At 44.5% G+C, this 19118-nt stretch overlaps 1 protein-coding gene and 1 pseudogene across 2 annotated transcripts; both read right to left on the bottom strand.

Annotated features, from left to right (window-relative positions):
- Positions 1 to 238: 238 nt before the first annotated feature.
- LOC311362002 lies at positions 239 to 4619 on the bottom strand (annotated as a pseudogene). Its single transcript, XR_014684207.1, has 4 exons — positions 4364 to 4619; positions 3146 to 3327; positions 1786 to 2022; positions 239 to 1629 (listed from the first exon to the last, which is right to left on the bottom strand). The product of XR_014684207.1 is annotated as an uncharacterized misc_RNA (transcript).
- A 1466-nt stretch (positions 4620 to 6085) lies between these two features.
- LOC311362351 (uncharacterized protein) lies at positions 6086 to 15224 on the bottom strand (the record flags this gene model as incomplete). Its single annotated transcript, XM_084482169.1, has 6 exons — positions 6086 to 7364; positions 7521 to 7659; positions 8516 to 8709; positions 9825 to 9956; positions 14901 to 14967; positions 15085 to 15224. The coding sequence occupies 6 exons, from the start codon at positions 15222 to 15224 to the stop codon at positions 6168 to 6170; spliced, it is 1869 nt and encodes a 622-aa protein (XP_084338295.1). The 3' UTR covers positions 6086 to 6167.
- Positions 15225 to 19118: the final 3894 nt, after the last annotated feature.

Genomic DNA, 19118 nt, shown 5'->3' with positions numbered 1-19118 from the left:
ACACATCACGCATTCTGGTCTCCCGTCGCCGTTATCAATAAAACCAAACTCTGTATAACTGTCGTCATATTTCCTAAATGTAGCTGATTTAGGCTCAGCATCAGTGGTCCGACTCAAATATTTATCCATGGTTGCAAGCGTGCCCTGACTGAAGAGTGACTTCATGTTTCACAATCATATCAGAGTTTCTATTCGCCCAAAGTTAATGTGGGTGGGAGTAATGGCCACTAGGCTTATTTCTTATTGGCACAAATTATTTATTAAATTGTATCAAACAAATGCCTTACACATGAAAAGACATCAAATACAATTGAGGATAAAACACAATAAGGTCCAGAAAAAAACAAAACTGGCTTACAGAATGCATCAATATGTTCTGCAGAACAGAGACCTAACATTTCAGGCCCGACAGTCCCTCCGTCCGACGGCCTGACGGCCCTCCACGTCAAGTCTGATCTCCACACATGATCACAAATGCATTACAAACATGTGGGCCAATTTAGAGTTTCACCCTCTTTGGCTCAGCCTCCATCTCTTGCCTCATTTCTTCTTGACTCTTTCTACGTTGTAGCCCTCTCTTGGATGGGCGCACACAATTTATTTTATCTACTTCATCCGAGTCCATCAAGTTCCCTTTCAAATTTGGCCTGTTTTTCACCTTCAAAACCTGTCTGTTCTTCCCCTCACTTGAGGAAATAGAATGTTGTGGGTCATTCGCATTCTGATTGCATTCAGTAATTAGATTTGGTTCATTTAAACACTCATTCTTTTCTAATTTCCATTTGTCTAAACGGCCATGATATGAGTTCAATAGCTTGCACATATATTCCAAGAGTGGATTCAATAATTTGATTTGGGATGGAACATGGATCAAATCATAATCTTGATTTGTGATTTTGTCTGGAAAAAGGTTGTTGAGATCTCCCAAAAACTGCTTGATTTGCGATATCACATTTGAACCAGTTTGAGACATAATAACTGGTGTGATTATCAGACTAATCTCTACCAGGTCAAGAATAATTTGAACAAATGGATTGTTCTTCATAGTGTCCAATACATGTGGTAATACTATAAGCAGAATATGTGTTTGCCCAGGAGACGGGTGGAGGTTAATATCCCATGATGACATCGTATCGCTTATCTCTGGGCAGGAGTAAGGGAAATCATGGATACTAGCATTGAATTTGTCAACGTCAATTTGTGCTGACAAAACAAGCTGTTCTAGCGCACACTTGATTACTAACGGGGCAATGAAAGATATCCTGAAGTGATGACCGTTCAAAAGTAAAAGCAGGGGATTCCATTGGTTGGAACTTTATTTTGATTCCATGTCTTTTTTTAAGACTGGATTTGTTTGTCTAATGTATATTTTCCAGAAATATCCCAACTAAAAGACTTAGATTTCATATCTTTATATACAAAAGTCCTTTTGTCAGACACAAATCTCTCCTCTTCAAGTGATTTTTCATATATTGTAAAGCAGTAAAGCTTCTTTGACGGATAGGGACTTGGACAAATTTCAGTACAGAGGATAAGCTCTAGGGTGAAAGATTGTTCCACCCAATTGTTTACAGATATGCAATAAAATACTTCTTCGTTAAGATCTGGCCCATTTGGCATATCTGGCCCCTAGTGAAAAAAAATGATGTCCATAAATTCAAATTGTCTAGTGAAATTCTGAATCCATTGTCACTTTGACACTATTGATTAAAATGTAAATTGAGCAATATAGAGAGCATAAACATTTCTGCTAGACGTGCTGTGCGGAACTGTGCATGCATTTACCTCTGGGGTGGTGAAATCATTCTCCATGACCGAAGAGCCAGGAGCCCCATGGCCTCCAATCCCCGGTCTGACTCTCATCTCCGGTCTGACTCTCAACAAGGTCCAGTCCAGCTCTTCAAGCCTGGGGAAGGTCTCCTTCACCTTTTGGTTTTTCAGCACCTGACAGACAAACTTCTGACATGCTTTCTCTCCTTTGTTGAGCAGCAGCATGAATAGGGCCCTAGTCCAATCAGGAGCCTAAAGCAAATCAATAAAGTAAAAGGCAAATGATCAACATGGGGATCAACAGGGAGAGCTGCAATCACACCATTCATGGGGGCACAGAATGACTTGGGAGTTAGCTAGAGACGGCTGGTCTTTTTAAAATGAATCAGGGCATTAAAGTCTACTAAACCCAAATCAATGTATCTAGCGAGTAGGTGACCGATAGGGCTCCAAGATGTAAGCTGGCTACGTCTAGGGGGAGTAGGGGAAACATAACACAAAAGTATGTTGAACTGAGAGAGAGAGATCTATCCATCCATATATATAGAGAGAGAATAAAAAATAATTGGCCACAACACTGACCCCTGGGGGACACCACAAGCAATGTCCAAACAAGATGACATGTATTCAGCCATCATCACAAACTGATGCCTATTATGTAGATAGCTCCTCAGCCAGTTCAAATCAAGGAAAGCATCAATAAAGTTAGCTTATGTTGTGTGTGCTAGTACTACTAGCACACACAACATAAGCTAATACATACAGAGGGCGGCCCCCGCTTCTAACCTGATGTTATAACATAGGTAAGACCACCTGATGTTAATGTAAACCCAAGGGTATCTTACATATTCACCTAAACCCCTATGGTGCACAAAGGATAACTAGCTACGACAATAAAACAGACAGAAAACAGAGTCGACTTCACAATGGGGAAACAGAGACAGCTCCCAGATTGGACAGAGGGTTGGCTGATGGTGGAGGAAAGGAACAGCCAATGAACTGAACCATCACCCACACAGAGAACAAGAGGGGAGACACAGAGGAAAACACAAGGACAACAACCACACACATAACAGTGACAAAGCATCATCAAATGCTCCAACGGGATCTTGGCCATTAGACCTGTTAACCAGGGGGCTCTGTGGGACCCTTGTGACGTCATTGCTTGACCATAAACAAAAGTATAAAATATCGCAAAGATGTAATTTTACCATTTCAATATATAGATAAACATATTTTAATATCAGTTAATCTATAATATTAACATTTAAATATATTTACATAAGAAAAGTAATCAATTTGCATAATGGATACAACATTCCAGACCTAAATCTTGTGCCAAAATATCAGTCAGTGAGAGGAGAAGAAGTCTTACCAGGCCATTGTACTCGTCCAAAGTTATTATGTTTTTCTCTAAACAGAGGCTCCGAATTAATTCATCTTTGTTGATTATAGAAGTCAATGTCGTCAGATGACTCTGGACAAAATTTAAATGTTTTCCTCGATCCTCCTTTATTTTCGATGTCATCCTTTATGTTAAAGCGACAGCAGGCGTTTCTGAAACACACACACACACACACACACACACACACACACACACACACACACACACAATGATCACATGACGCTGTCCAGTCTAGTATAGCAGAAGACGTCTTTCAGGTGACAATATGCACCCCAGAACTAAACCATCAACGAAACCATTGACTCTGCATCCATATGCAGAGACCTGTTCTAAAGGCGCGTTCATGGTCCTGGTGATAACGAGACGGCTCGCCAGTGATGACGCTCACCCTTGTGCGCTGTGAAAACTCAGACTCAACGAAGTGTTCAAAGCACTTTCCTCCGAGCTTAAGGTCCGAACCTCCCGGAAACTCCGAGCGTTTTGAAGGCGGCATTAGGCTCAGCTCACCAATAAGAGCGGGCTCTTTCGGTTCCCCAAGCGGCTTGTTTATGACTTTGCGCGCATTAATGTTTCTCTACAAAATGCGTTCATATGGGATATCCTAAAAGGCTTAATGTGAACAGCTTAACGAGGCCCTGTCACGGGCGAGCGCGTTCACGTGGATTTGCAGCGCGCCACTTTCGCTGGAGTTGAAATATTTGAATTTTGCCGCGACATTCGCGTGATGACAGCCAATCAGCGTTCAACCGGCCGGGCCAACCGTTACTTGGCCTGCACGCAGTGAACCGCAGCTTGGAGGAGAAAGTGATTGTTGCTGTTTGCGACTCCCGGAGCTTTATATATAATATATAAATATCTATATATTATAATATATAATATCACGGCCAAAAGCTGTGTGCGCCTCCGGATTATATTATTAACCCATAAACGACGGGCATTCCGACGTCTCTCCCTCTTCCACAACAGGTAAAGACACGCAATGACGGCTATCTCGGCCATGGTTGATGAGAACGAATTGGCATGAAGCACCGTTGGCGGGCAAGGATGTGGCGCGACAAAGTTTGCCTGACATAACTGAACAGCGACAGATTATTATTTGTCGCGCGACAAAACTTCGGCGACAGCGCGACCAGGCGAAAAATGTGTCTTTTGGTGTGTGAACGCACAGTTAAAACACTAATGTCCTACCTGATAGGGGACCTCCGGTGAATGAGGAAGCTCTCTATCTCAATGAGTCTCCACCCAGTCAACACTCAACCCGCCAATCAAGCAGCTCAACGAAGTACACCCGTCAGTCAAGAGGTAGGCAGGAAGCCTAGTTGATGAGCCAGGAAATAATTTTTAATCTCCGAAAATGTAGGCTACTTAATCTCGCAGTAATTACATATCTCTTATCTTGCGGGTAATGATTCTCCTCCCCTGTGAGTTAGTGACTTTGTCTTAACTCCTCTTCCTCTCTTCTACTCTTAATCTCCCTCCTCTGTCTCTTCCTCTTCCGCGGTCTATCTTCCTCTCTCTTCCTCTCCCTCTCTCTTTAAGTCACCTTGCTACTGAGGTCTGCAGCCCATCGAGGGACGTGTTCATTCTATGCATAGATGTACACGTTACGGAGGTCAACGTGTTTACATTTGTTTCCTCAAATATTATTCCGTTCTTGAGCTTTCATTTAGGTAGCCCATAATTCAAATAATGTGGATTAGAAGTATACTTTATTTTTTTTTCTTCAGATGGCCCACGTCGTGTAGCGTTATCTTGAGCGTGTGTGAAATTCCCCACACACCCTGGGGGCTCTCTCTCTCTCTCTCTCTCTCTCTCTCTCTCTCTCTCTCTCTCTCTCTCTCTCTCTCTCTCTCTCTCTCTCTCTCTCTCTCTCTCTCTCTCTCTCTCTCTCTCTCTCTCTCTCTCTCTCTCTCTCTCTCTCTCTCTCTCTCTCTCTCTCGCGAACAGCGCGGCTATTCTATATTTGATCTCAAATGTATTCAAACTTGATCACATTAGCTATTTGTTTAACTCTTCACTTTATTTGTCTCCAACCATTTTTTATTTTTTAAATGGTCTGCATGTTTACATTGTTTACTCCATGTAGACTCTGTTCAAATCCCTTCACTTGATTTAAGCCATTTAACATATCTTTACGTCTTAAACGATGTGGTTTTACTAAAACATATTTTCAACCTCACTTTGCACTACAGCACTCACCGCATTTTCTGCAGGAAATGCATTTTCTAGTTTCTATTTGCAATTGCTCCCATGGGGGTCCCAATCGTGTGTGGCTGCTTACTTTTAGCAATCCGCTGAGCCACCCAATAAGAAGCCTTCAGTGCTTTCTCTGAAGGTGTGGCCACGTTCACCATTTGTGTTTTCTGGCGGGTGTATTCCTCGCTCTTTCGACTGAAAAATGATTTGGTTTTGTCCTTATATCTCGGGTGCATTGTAACAAGATGTGGCTTTAGCTCAGCTGGCTTCATGGCTTCGTTTGCTAGCACCTTGAGACACATCACGCATTCTGGTCTCCCGTCGCCGTTATCAATAAAACCAAACTCTGTATAACTGTCGTCATATTTCCTAAATGTAGCTGATTTAGGCTCAGCGTCAGTGGTCCGACTCAAATATTTATCCATGGTTGCAAGCGTGCCCTGACTGAAGTGTGACTTCATGTTTCACAATCATATCAGAGTTTCTATTGGTCCAAAGTTAATGTGGGTGGGAGTAATGGCCACTAGGCTTATCTTATTGGCACAAATTATTTATTCAATTGTATCAAACAAATGCCTTACACATGAAAAGACATCAAATACAATTGAGGATAAAACACAATAAGGTCCAGAAAAAAACAAAACTCCTGGCTTACAGAATGCATCAATATGTTCTGCAGAACAGAGACCTAACATTTCAGGCCCGACAGTCCCTCCGTCCGACGGCCTGACGGCCCTCCACGTCAAGTCTGATCTCCACACATGATCACAAATGCATTACAAACATGTGGGCCTATTTAGAGTTTCACCCTCTTTGGCTCAGCCTCCATCTCTTGCCTCATTTCTTCTTGACTCTTTCTACGTTGTAGCCCTCTCTTGGATGGGCGCACACAATTTATTTTATCTACTTCATCCGAGTCCATCAAGTTCCCTTTCAAATTTGGCCTGTTTTTCACCTTCAAAACCTGTCTGTTCTTCCCCTCACTTGAGGAAATAGAATGTTGTGGGTCATTCGCATTCTGATTGCATTCAGTAATTAGATTTGGTTCATTTAAACACTCATTCTTTTCTAATTTCCATTTTGATGCCCACTTGTCTAAACGGCTATGATATGATTTCAATAGCTTGCACATATATTCCAAGAGTGGATTCAATAATTTGATTTGGGATGGAACATGGATCAAATCATAATCTTGATTTGTGATTTTGTCTGGAAAACGGTTGTTGAGATCTCCCAAAAACTGCTTGATTTGCGATATCACATTTGAACCAGTTTGAGACATAATAACTGGTGTGATTATCAGACTAATCTCTACCAGGTCAAGAATAATTTGAACAAATGGATTGTTCTTCATAGTGTCCAATACATGTGGTAATACTATAAGCAGAATATGTGTTTGCCCAGGAGACGGGTGGAGGTTAATATCCCATGATGACATCGTATCGCTTATCTCTGGGCAGGAGTAAGGGAAATCATGGATACTAGCATTGAATTTGTCAACGTCAATTTGTGCTGACAAAACAAGCTGTTCTAGCGCACACTTGATTACTAACGGGGCAATGCCCTCAAGAAAGATATCCTGAAGTGATGACCGTTCAAAAGTAAAAGCAGGGGATTCCATTGGTTGGAACTTTATTTTGATTCCATGTCTTTTTTTAAGACTGTTTCTGAGAAACTTTGTTTTGGCCTTATCTATTTTATTGAACTTTTGGATTTGTTTGTCTAATGTATATTTTCCACAAATATCCCAACTAAAAGACTTCGATTTCATATCTTTATATACAAAAGTCCTTTTGTCAGACACAAATCTCTCCTCTTCAAGTGATTTTTCATATATTGTAAAGCAGTAAAGCTTCTTTGACGGATAGGGACTTGGACAAATTTCAGTACAGAGGATAAGCTCTAGGGTGAAAGATTGTTCCACCCAATTGTTTACAGATATGCAATAAAATACTTCTTCGTTAAGATCTGGCCCATTTGGCCCATCTGGCCCCTAGTGAAAAAAAATGATGTCCATAAATTCAAATTGTCTAGTGAAATTCTGAATCCATTGTCACTTTGACACTATTGATTAAAATGTAAATTGAGCAATATAGAGAGCATAAACATTTCTGCTAGACGTGCTGTGCGGAACTGTGCATGCATTTACCTCTGGGGTGGTGAAATCATTCTCCATGACCGAAGAGCCAGGAGCCCCATGGCCTCCAATCCCCGGTCTGTCTCTCCTCTCCGGTCTGACTCTCATCTCCGGTCTGACTCTCATCTCCGGTCTGACTCTCATCTCAGGTCTGCATCAAGTGGAGGAGGGTACAAGGTGCTCAGAGTGGGATGGGTTAAATGAGACAGAACATTGAACCCACTAATGCCGCTTTTCCACCGCCAGTACCAACTCGACTCGACTCGCCTCGACTCAACTCGGTTTGGTTGCGTTTCCATCTAAAAAAGTACCTCTTCAATGTGGGCGGGTCGTAGAAAAGAACCTCTCCACCATGGGCGGGTCGTCATTAGGTTTTAATCACGGGAGACGCGATTCCCGGGAAATCTGAATCTGATCAAGACTATTTCCTGATTCCCGGGAAAGGTTATGATGGGAAATAAAATAAAATAAAAAGCGCAATGACTGCGCGTCTATTTTTGTCATACGGTAACGTTGATAGAGGCGAAACTCGAGCCCTAGGAAAGGAACGACACTGAAACGAAACAGCGAAACGCCGGTCCGTGGACTCCAGCCACGCCGGACACACACAACCACGCCCGACACACATAACGACGCGCAGCCTAACTCTAGCCCCGGGAAAGGAGCGACACACACGGCGAAACGCTGATCAGTGTCCCCCTCGGGAGCGGGTTCGTGGACTCCAACCACGCCGGACACAACTTAACTTGAGTGAATATTCCCATTTACAGCCGCTGGCCAATCAGTTACCAGCAGCCTGTTTACGTCACACAAAAGTACCTACTCCGCTGGCATGGAACCTCGACGGAGGTGGTACTAAAAAAAAAGTACCCGGTACTAGGTACCAGGTACTTTTTTTGCCAATGGAAACGCAAATAAGGCGTGGCGAGTCGAGTCGAGTCGAGTCGAGTCGAGTAGGTACTGGCGGTGGAAAAGCGGCATAACACACTGTGAGCGTGTGTGGATACCTTGGGCCCTGGCCTGGCATGGGAGTTCCTTCTGGCTCTGGCTTGGGGTCCAACGAGGTCCAGTCCAGCTCTTCAAGCCTGGGGAAGGTCTCCTCCACCTTTGGGTTTTTCAGCACCTGACAGACAAACTTCTGACATGCTTTCTCTCCTTTGTTGAGCAGCAGCACCAATAGGGCCCTAGTCCAATCAGGAGCCTAAAGCAAATCAATAAAGTAAAAGGCAAATGATCAACATGGGGATCAACAGGGAGAGCTGCAATCACACCATTCATGGGGGCACAGAATGACTTGGGAGTTAGCTAGAGACGTCTGGTCTTTTTAAAATGAATCAGGGCATTAAAGTCTACTAAACCCAAATCAATGTATCTAGCGAGTAGGTGACCGTTAGGGCTCCAAGATGTAAGCTGGCTACGTCTAAGGGGAGTAGGGGAAACATAACACAAAAGTATGTTGAACTGAGAGAGAGAGATCTATCCATCCATCCATCCATATATATATAGAGAGAATACAAATAATTGGCCACAACACTGACCCCTGGGGGACACCACAAGCAATGTCCAAACAAGATGACATGTATTCAGCCATCATCACAAACTGATGCCTATTATGTAGATAGCTCCTCAGCCAGTTCAAATCAAGGAAAGCATCAATAAAGTGACAACTACTAGTGAGCACACACAACATAAGCTAATACATACAGAGGGCGGCCCCCGCTTCTAACCTGATGTTATAACATAGGTAAGACCACCTGATGTTAATGTAAACCCAAGGGTATCTTACATATTCACCTAAACCCCTATGGTGCACAAAGGATAACTAGCTACAACAATAAAACAGACAGAAAACAGAGTTGACTTCACAATGGGGAAACAGAGACAGCTCCCAGATTGGACAGAGGGTTGGCCGATGGTGGAGGAAAGGAACAGCCAATGAACTGAACCATCACCCACACAGAGAACAAGAGGGGAGACACAGAGGAAAACACAAGGACAACAACCACACACATAACAGTGACAAAGCATCATCAAATGCTCCAATGGGATCTTGGCCATTAGACCTGTTAACCAGGGGGCTCTGTGGGACCCTTGTGACGTCATTACTTGACCATAAACAAAAGTATAAAATATCACAAAGATGTAATTTTACCATTTCAATATATAGATAAACATATTTTAATATCAGTTAATCTATAATATTAACATTTAAATATATTTACATAAGAAAAGTAATCAATTTGCATAATGGATACAACATTCCAGACCTAAATCTTGTGCCAAAATATCAGTCAGTGAGAGGAGAAGAAGTCTTACCAGGCCATTGTACTCGTCCAAAGTTATTATGTCTTTCTCTAAACAGAGGCTCCGAATGAATTCATCTTTGTTGATTATAGAAGTCAATGTCGTCAGATGACTCTTGACAAAATTTAAATGTTTTCCTCGATCCTGATGAGCCATCATCCTTTATGTTAAAGCGACAGCAGGCGTTTCTGAAACACACACACACACACACACACACACACACACACACACACACACACACACACACACACACACACACACACACACACACACACACACACACACACACACACACACACACACACACACAATGATCACATGACGCTGTCCAGTCTAGTATAGCAGAAGACGTCTTTCAGGTGACAATATGCACCCCAGAACTAAACCATCAACGAAACCATCGACTCTGCATCCATATGCAGAGACCTGATCTAAAGGCGCGTTCATGGTCCTGGTGATAACGAGACGGCTCGCCAGTGATGACGCTCACGCTTGTGCGCTGCGAAAACTCCGACTCAACGAAGTGTTCAAAGCACTTTCCTCCGAGCTTAAGGTCCGAACCTCCCGGAAACTCCGAGCGTTTTGAAGGCGGCATTAGGCTCAGCTCACCAATAAGAGCGGGCTCTTTCGGTTCCCCAAGCGGCTAGTTTATGACTTTGCGCGCATTAATGTTTCTCTACAAAATGCGTTCATATGGGATATCCTAAAAGGCTTAATGTGAACAGCTTAACTGTGTGTTCACACCGCACTTCGCCCCGCGACACATTTCAATGTTAAGTGAACGTAGAGACGCGTATAGGGCGAAACTTTTTGTCGCCGGGACCCGCGACAAGATTTGATTGACGGGGCGACAGTTTTCCCCAAGACGGGCGGGCGCGTTCACGTGGATTTTGTCACGCGAATGAGCGACAGATTTCGCAGAAGTTGAAATATTTCAACTTTTTTGCGGCATTCGCGTTGAAACAGCCAATCAGCGTTCACTGCCTATGGGTAACGTGGGTGAAGTAACGTAAAACAGCCAATCAGCGTTCACTCCCTGGGTGACGTCAAGTAACAGCCAATCAGTTCACTCCCTGGGTGAAGTAACGTAAAACAGCCAATCACCGTTCAACCGTTCAGTGAACCGCAGCTTGGAGGAGAAAGTGATTGTTGCCGTTTGTGACTCCCGGAGCTCTATATCTATATATAATATATAAATATCTATATAATATAATATATACGATATATATAATATCATGGCACAAAGCGGTGTGCGCCTCCGGATTATATTATTAACCCATAAACTACGGGCATTCCGACGTCTCTCCCTCTTCCACAACAGGTACAGACACACATCTCGGCCATGGTTGATGAGAATGAATTGGCATGAATGACCGTTGGCAGGCAAAACGCTCCGCGACAAAATTCGCCCCGCGACACGTTAAGTGCACACAAATAAGCACACATTAAGCACAGCGACAGATTTCGCTGAGTCGCGCTACAACATTCGCTGAGTCGCGCGAATCGGCGAAATTTGTGTCTTTTGGTGTGAACGCACAGTTACGAGGCCCTGTCACGGGCGAGCGCGTTCACGTGGATTTGCAGCGCGACACTTTCGCTGGAGTTGAAATATTTGAATTTTGCCGCGACATTCGCGTGATGACAGCCAATCAGCGTTCAACCGGCCGGGCCAACCGTTACTTGGCCTGCACGCAGTGAACCGCAGCTTGGAGGAGAAAGTGATTGTTGCTGTTTGCGACTCCCGGAGCTTTATATACGGCATTTCAGAATGTTAGTAAACAATAGCCGTAACGACACGTCCGGGTGGCAGAATGCGAGCGGCTACCACTGACCTGAAGCCATCCAGCCGGCTGTAAACACAAATAATAATAAATAATAATAAATAAATAACAATAAAGACTATGTCACACAGTCAACAAAACATTGTTGTTGATCTGAAGTTGAAACGATGACAAAAACTATATTAATATAATATATTATATATATATATATATATATAAATGAGACGTCCCGTAGCACCCCGCAAGAAGAAAATCATTAATTCAAGCCATTTACTCTGTTTTCTCGATCGTGGAAGGGTTTGTTTACTAGTGGTGCCAACGGAGAACGCATCGGCTTTTGCCACCCGGAAGACCATAGTGTGACGTCATGGTGAATTGCCGTATATAATATAAAAATATCTATATATTATAATATATAATATCACGGCCAAAAGCTGTGTGCGCCTCCGGATTATATTATTAACCCATAAACGACGGGCATTCCGACGTCTCTCCCTCTTCCACAACAGGTAAAGACACGCAATGACGGCTATCTCGGCCATGGTTGATGAGAACGAATTGGCATGAAGCACCGTTGGCGGGCAAGGATGTGGCGCGACAAAGTTTGCCTGACATAACTGAACAGCGACAGATTATTATTTGTCGCGCGACAAAACTTCGGCGACAGCGCGACCAGGCGAAAAATGTGTCTTTTGGTGTGTGAACGCACAGTTAAAACACTAATGTCCTACCTGATAGGGGACCTCCGGTGAATGAGGAAGCTCTCTATCTCAATGAGTCTCCACCCAGTCAACACTCAACCCGCCAATCAAGCAGCTCAACGAAGTACACCCGTCAGTCAAGAGGTAGGCAGGAAGCCTAGTTGATGAGCCAGGAAATAACTTTTAATCTCCTAAAATGTAGGCTACTTAATCTCGCAGTGATTACATATTATCTCTTATCTTGCGGGTAATGATTCTCCTCCCCTGTGAGTTAGTGACTTTGTCTTAACTCCTCTTCCTCTCTTCTACTCTTAATCTCCCTCCTCTGTCTCTTCCTCTTCCGCGGTCTATCTTCCTCTCTCTTCCTCTTCCTCTCTCTTTAAGTCACCTTGCTACTGAGGTCTGCAGCCCATCGAGGGACGTGTTCATTCTATGCATAGATGTACACGTTACGGAGGTCAACGTGTTTACATTTGTTTCCTCAAATATTATTCCGTTCTTGAGCTTTCATTTAGGTAGCCCATAATTCAAATAATGTGGATTAGAAGTATACTTTATTTTTTTTTCTTCAGATGGCCCAAGATTGATCCATGTCAGTTTAGGAGCGAACGTCAGACTTGCTCTCTCCCCCATTCCACTGTACCGTCGTCTCTCTCTCTCTCTCTCTCTCTCTCTCTCTCTCTCTCTCCCTCTCTCTCCCCAATTCCACTGTACCGTCGTTGTGTAGCGTTATCGTGAGCGTGTGTGAAATTCCTCTCTCTCTCTCTCTCTCTCTCTCTCTCTCTCTCTCTCTCTCTCTCTCTCTCTCTGGAAATTGCAGCGCGAACAGCGCGGCTATTCTATATTTGATCTCAAATGTATTCAAACTTGATCACATTAGCTATTTGTATTTTTTATTTTTTAAATGGTGTGCATGTTTACATTTTTTACTCCATGTAGACTCTGTTCAAATCCCTTCACTTGATTTAAGCCATTTAACATATCTTTACGTCTTAAACTATGTGGTTTTACTAAAACATATTTTCAACCTCACTTTGCACTACAGCACTCACCGCATTTTGGGCAGGAAATGCATTTTCTAGTTTCTATTTGCAATTGCTCCCATGGGGGTCCCAATCGTGTGTGGCTGCTTACTTTTAGCAATCCGCTGAGCCACCAAATAAGAAGCCTTCAGTGCTTTCTCTGAAGGTGTGGCCAGGTTGTTTTCTGGCGGGTGTATTCCTCGCTCTTTCGACTGAAAAATGATTTGGTTTTGTCCTTATATCTCGGGTGCATTGTAACAAGATGTGGCTTTAGCTCGGCTGGCTTCATAGCTTCGTTTGCTAGCACCTTGAGACACATCACGCCCCCCCCCCCCCCCCCCAAGACTGGCCGGAAAACCATGAGGAGAATCCAGGCATCCAGTCGCAGTCACCGCAACATGCTAGAAAAGAGAGAATAGTGAATTAGAAGGGGAAAAGTACACGGTGGAAATGTATACTGCTACTCATTTAGTAACTGCATTTGCAGGAGCATGAACAAGCACACAGCAGTCTTCACATCGGTAGACCCGAGAATGGGATGGGGATGGAGGGAATGATGTTTGATTTTTTGGATTAATCACCTGCAGCTAAGCTTGGATGTACATTTACATTCAAATAAAGGGTATTGAAAACATGCCTCTGAAGTTTGACTTTTTGCACTATTACAATACTTATATATAACTAGTCATCATATCTTCCACTCCATGAAACACATGTTAATGCTCAGCACACATATATGGTTCTTTAATGTATTTGCATTATATTAAAACGCATTCATTTTCATTGGGCATGTATGAGGCTGAAACAGGTAGCCTAGTGCATCCCAAATGTTTCAACATTAACATTTTAATATAATAAGGCCTTTAGAAAGATGATGTCTGACAAAATTCCTTTTGTCAGACATAAATCTCTTCAAGTGATTTTTTCATATATAGTAAAGCAGTAAAGCTTCGTTGACGGATAGGGTCTGACTCACCTCTCCGGTGAGTCTCTCCTCTCCGGTGAGTCTCTCCTCTCCGGTCTGTCTCTCCTCTCCGGTGAGTCTCTCCTCTCCGGTGAGTCTCTCCTCTCCGGTCTGTCTCTCCTCTCCGGTCTGTCTCTCCTCTCCGGTGAGTCTCTCCTCTCCGGTCTGTCTCTCCTCTCCGGTGAGTCTCTCCTCTCCGGTGAGTCTCTCCTCTCCGGTCTGTCTCTCCTCTCCGGTCTGTCTCTCCTCTCCGGTCTGTCTCTCCTCTCCGGTGAGTCTCTCCTCTCCGGTCTGTCTCTCCTCTCTGGTGAGTCTCTCCTCTCCGGTGAGTCTCTCCTCTCCGGTGAGTCTCTCCTCTCCGGTCTGTCTCTCCTCTCCGGTCTGTCTCTCCTCTCCGGTCTGTCTCTCCTCTCCGGTGAGTCTCTCCTCTCCGGTCTGTCTCTCCTCTCCGGTCTGTCTCTCCTCTCCGGTGTGACTCTCCTCTCCGGTGAGTCTCTCCTCTCCGGTCTGTCTCTCCTCTCTGGTGAGTCTCTCCTCTCCGGTCTGACTCTCCTCTCCATTGAGTCTCTCCTCTCCGGTCTGTCTCTCCTCTCCGGTGAGTCTCTCCTCTCCGGTGTGACTCTCCTCTCCGGTGTGACTCTCCTCTCCGGTGTGACTCTCCTCTCCATTGAGTCTCTCTTCTCCGGTCTGCATCAAGTGGAGGGTACAAGGTGCTTAGAGTGGGATGGGTTAAATGGAACAGAACATTGAACCCACTAACACAACTGTGAGCGTGTGTACGTGCGTGGATAACTTGGGCCTTACCTTGAGTCCAACGAGGCCCAGTCCAGCTCTTTGAGCTTGGGGAAGGTTTCCTGAACCTCTGGGTTTTTCAGCACCAGGGAGATAAACTGCTGACAGGAATCCTCTCCTTTGTTCAGCAGCAGATCCAATATGGCCACCATATTGATGACCGTCCCATCACCTTTCTAACACACACACACACACACACACACACACACACACACACACACACACACACACACACACACACACACACACACACACACACACAAACCCTTAAATGACCAGCCTGGTACAAAGTGTATCAATATATATAAACTCATAGCACACATATCCACACTGAGGGAGGAAGCGAGAGACGGACAGACAGAAAACATGAGGGAGAGAAGGGGGGAGGGGGAGACAGAGTGAGGGGAGGGAGGAATTAAGAGTAGTACCAGATTGTTGTATTCTCTCCGGGTTATGAGGTCGTTCTTGTGACAGTGAGTCAAAACATATGCTGCATCATACAGAATTTCAGGCAAATCCACCTGATATCTTTTGATAAATTCATAATGGACATTTTGCGTATTCATCTTCTTCTTAGGAAACAGCAGGCGTTTCTGGAAGATGAGAAGCAGCACACACACACACACACACACACACACACACACACACACACACACACACACACACACACACACACACACACGCACACACACACACACACACACACACACACACACACACACACACACACACACACACACACAGAGTAGTGATCACATGACGCTGTCCAGTATAGCAGAAGACTTCTTTCAGGTGACAATACGACCGTTCAGATAATAACACTAAATGTACTCAATAATAAAACACAACCTGTACTCAGGGCCGGATTATCCATAAGGGCACTTGGGGCCGTGCCCAGGGGCCCCAACCATTGACAACCAGTGGGGGGGGGGGGGGCACCACATGAAACAAGCTTTAAAGAATAAAATAATCAGACTTTTTTATATTATTCACTTTATATTATTCACTTCACACATTAAGCCTAAAATGCTTAATGTGAACAGCTTAACGAGGCAAAGAAATATTTAAATTTGACAAAAAAAAATTAAGGAATTCCCACATCTACGGCCCCGTAGGACTTATGGTGCGTTCATGTCGTTGGAAATTATGGGGAAAACATTTTCACGACGTCGAAGAGTTCTCCTGAACGACACCTAATGACGCTCGGATGATGCGCGGAACACAAATCCCATTAGTGGTGGATTTCATGATTTGTTTGTTTGAATCAGTTTGCGTTGGTCAGTTCGCCAAGAAGAATCGTTCAAATCGTTTGTTTGTTCGTTCGTTCAGTCGCGTTTCCAGTAGCGGTGAATCACGGTTCTCAGCTGAGTCGGTCAGACTCGGCTCCTCCCTCGTTCTCATTCTCAAACGAATCACGATCGTGCAATGGTGCAGCGCTTCATGTTCGGAATCGGGATGTTGTTGCAGCGACTCAGCGACTAGTGGGTGGAGCTGGGAGTCGAGTCTCAGAGAACAAACGAGACGAACGAGACAAACTGAAACGGGGAATCAGGTCGGTTTGTTCTTGTTAAAGAGTCGTTTGTTCGAACTGATTCGTTCGCGAATGTTATGTTCTTTTAATCCAGAAAAGGCGGCCGAAACAAGATCGCTTTTAACTAATTTTATTTGGTAAGGTTTAGGTCTATTGTCTATGAAACAAAAGGAGAGGAATTGTATATAACACGCGCAGAGTGTCTCCATTCTGAATATCTAACACGATACGCTGCCCACGAGATTCTTCTGTGGAGATTCTCCTGTCTCAAAACTAAGATGGCGCTTAAATAGACAAATCAAACCTGCCCACTTCATCTATGTGTGATCCGTTGCTGCCCTCTTGTGACTATGTACAAGTGTTGTAGCTTTATTACATGTGCTCAGTCTGCTACCTGTGGCTATGTGAGGATATTACGGCTGAAATGTGTCACACGAACGACCCATCACTAAGCCTTCGAAGGCGAAGGATGGATGGAAAGATAGGATTCTCTCTCTCTCTCTCTCTCTCTCTCTCTCTCTCTCTCTCTCTCTCTCTCTCTCTCTCTCTCTCTCTCTCTCTCTCTCTCTCACACACACATCTCAAAAGGCAATGTTCCGTTCAAGACTATATAGGTGTGTCTAACCCTTTCTCCCCTCTTTTGTTTTCTCTCAATTTCCTGGAACCATCTGAAGTCTCTCAATCAGGTGACGATCAAGCATTTGAAAGTGACATCATTCTCTCTGAATGGCTCTGGTTCAGTGGGCAGTGTTGGGCAGTGCCCCAATGCTAATCAAATTAACACGTAGTGCCTCGAGTTCAATTTAATTTCCTGATTTGAAGCACCTCCATCGACAATGTTGTATACTCTCCCCGTGCCTAGACAGGCCGGGCTTTCCCTAACGATCTAATCGCCGAAGGGCTAGCCCGCCCCTTACATAACATGCACTTGCTGGCAGTAACAACAAACAAAGAAAACCTTGTGATCTGCCTTCTATGAGCACACTGAGAATTTAATTTTAAAAAAATATGTCCATTGGACAATAGACACCGTCTCTGGTTGGGCAGGGCCTTCACTAGCCTAGCTACATACCTCAGTAGCATAGCTACACGACTCAGTAGCTTGTTGATAGCATTGTGAATTAACCTGGGTGTTGCCCTTCAATGTAGAATAACCGGTAGCAAAGCTCAATATTAACATTAATGTAGATTAACAGGCGATACCAAAGGGTTTTAAGGCCTACCTGAAAGGAAAGAGCCTATTTTCCTGCTGATTTGAGACCTCTGGTGAACCCAGACGCACACGACAACACGGAAGTCCAAGTCAAGATGAAGTCAGTGGACCTGTACCTTTTCATTAGTCCGCCCATTCGACACTCATCCAATGACGAGTTGCCTCGTGCGTGTTCAGGCAGGGCCATCACTAAAGGCGTGTTCATGGTCCTGGTGATAGCGAGACGGCTCGCCAGTGATGACGGTAACGTGCGTTCCCGACAGCGATCGTTCATGTGCGCTGCGTTGGCAATCTAAAAGTTCTTCACAGCAGGGTTTTATTATCTGATAAAAAACAGTCAGAACTAAACAGAACTTAGTAGGATCAGTTTCAAGTTCGCATTCCTTTATTTCCTTGTAGCCTATCACCTACTATCGTTTTGCTTTTATTTATGAGAACCACATTGTATTGCCACTCATGGAAGGCTGCACATGCCCTTATGTAACGGATGCCAACTAGCCTGGGCTAGCTGGCGTTAGTATGTTTGTAAATCCTCACACCCCTAGCATTAAGAACGCTTCTAGCCACTGAGTTAGAAGCCTGAGCTTTTAGCTCAGTGGTTAGAGCGTTCGGCTCCCATGCCGGTAGTGTCGTAGTTCGAGAGGTGGCAGGTTCGAGACCCGAGAGCGGTCGAACTGCTCTCTGCTACACTTATTTACGGTGCGTTCTATTTGTCTCGCAGCTCGGGTGTGACGTCATATCCGTCTCGGAAAACGAGTGACCCCGGGTTTTTGCATTCTATTTGGCACACAACAAGACGAGTCTTTCTGCTCAAGAATCTGCATTGTTGTCATAGCAACGTGGAGCGTCTCTAGCCAATTTCAGCTGCACAAGCTACAAAATAGGCAGTATTTAACACATAATAAGACTGCCTATAGGTTAAGGTGACCAGATTTCTGAGACAAAATCCGGGGACATTTTGGGTTCTGCGGTCTAAAAACCTCCAAACATGTAGTGTTTTTGTCATAGAAAACTAAAACGGGGACACTGCCCTTACTCTGGCAGACAGGACTGTTGACGGGGGGTGACACGGGTTTGCGGTCGGACGGGATTGTTGACGGAGGGGGGGGGGGGGGTCGGACGGAATTGTTGACCGGGTTGGGGGGGGGGGGGGGGGGGGGTCGGACGGAATTATTGACGGGGGGGGGGGGCGAAATTGTTGATGGGGGGGTGGTCGGACGGAATTGTTAACGGGGGGGGCGGTACGGGTTTGCGGACGAACAGGATTGTTGACGGGGGGGGGGGGGGGATTAGGATCTTTCA

Source organism: Micromesistius poutassou, assembly GCF_964030765.1.
Source record: "Micromesistius poutassou genome assembly, chromosome: 17".
Taxonomy (NCBI): domain Eukaryota; kingdom Metazoa; phylum Chordata; class Actinopteri; order Gadiformes; family Gadidae; genus Micromesistius; species Micromesistius poutassou.
This window is presented reverse-complemented; position numbering and strand designations above follow the sequence as displayed.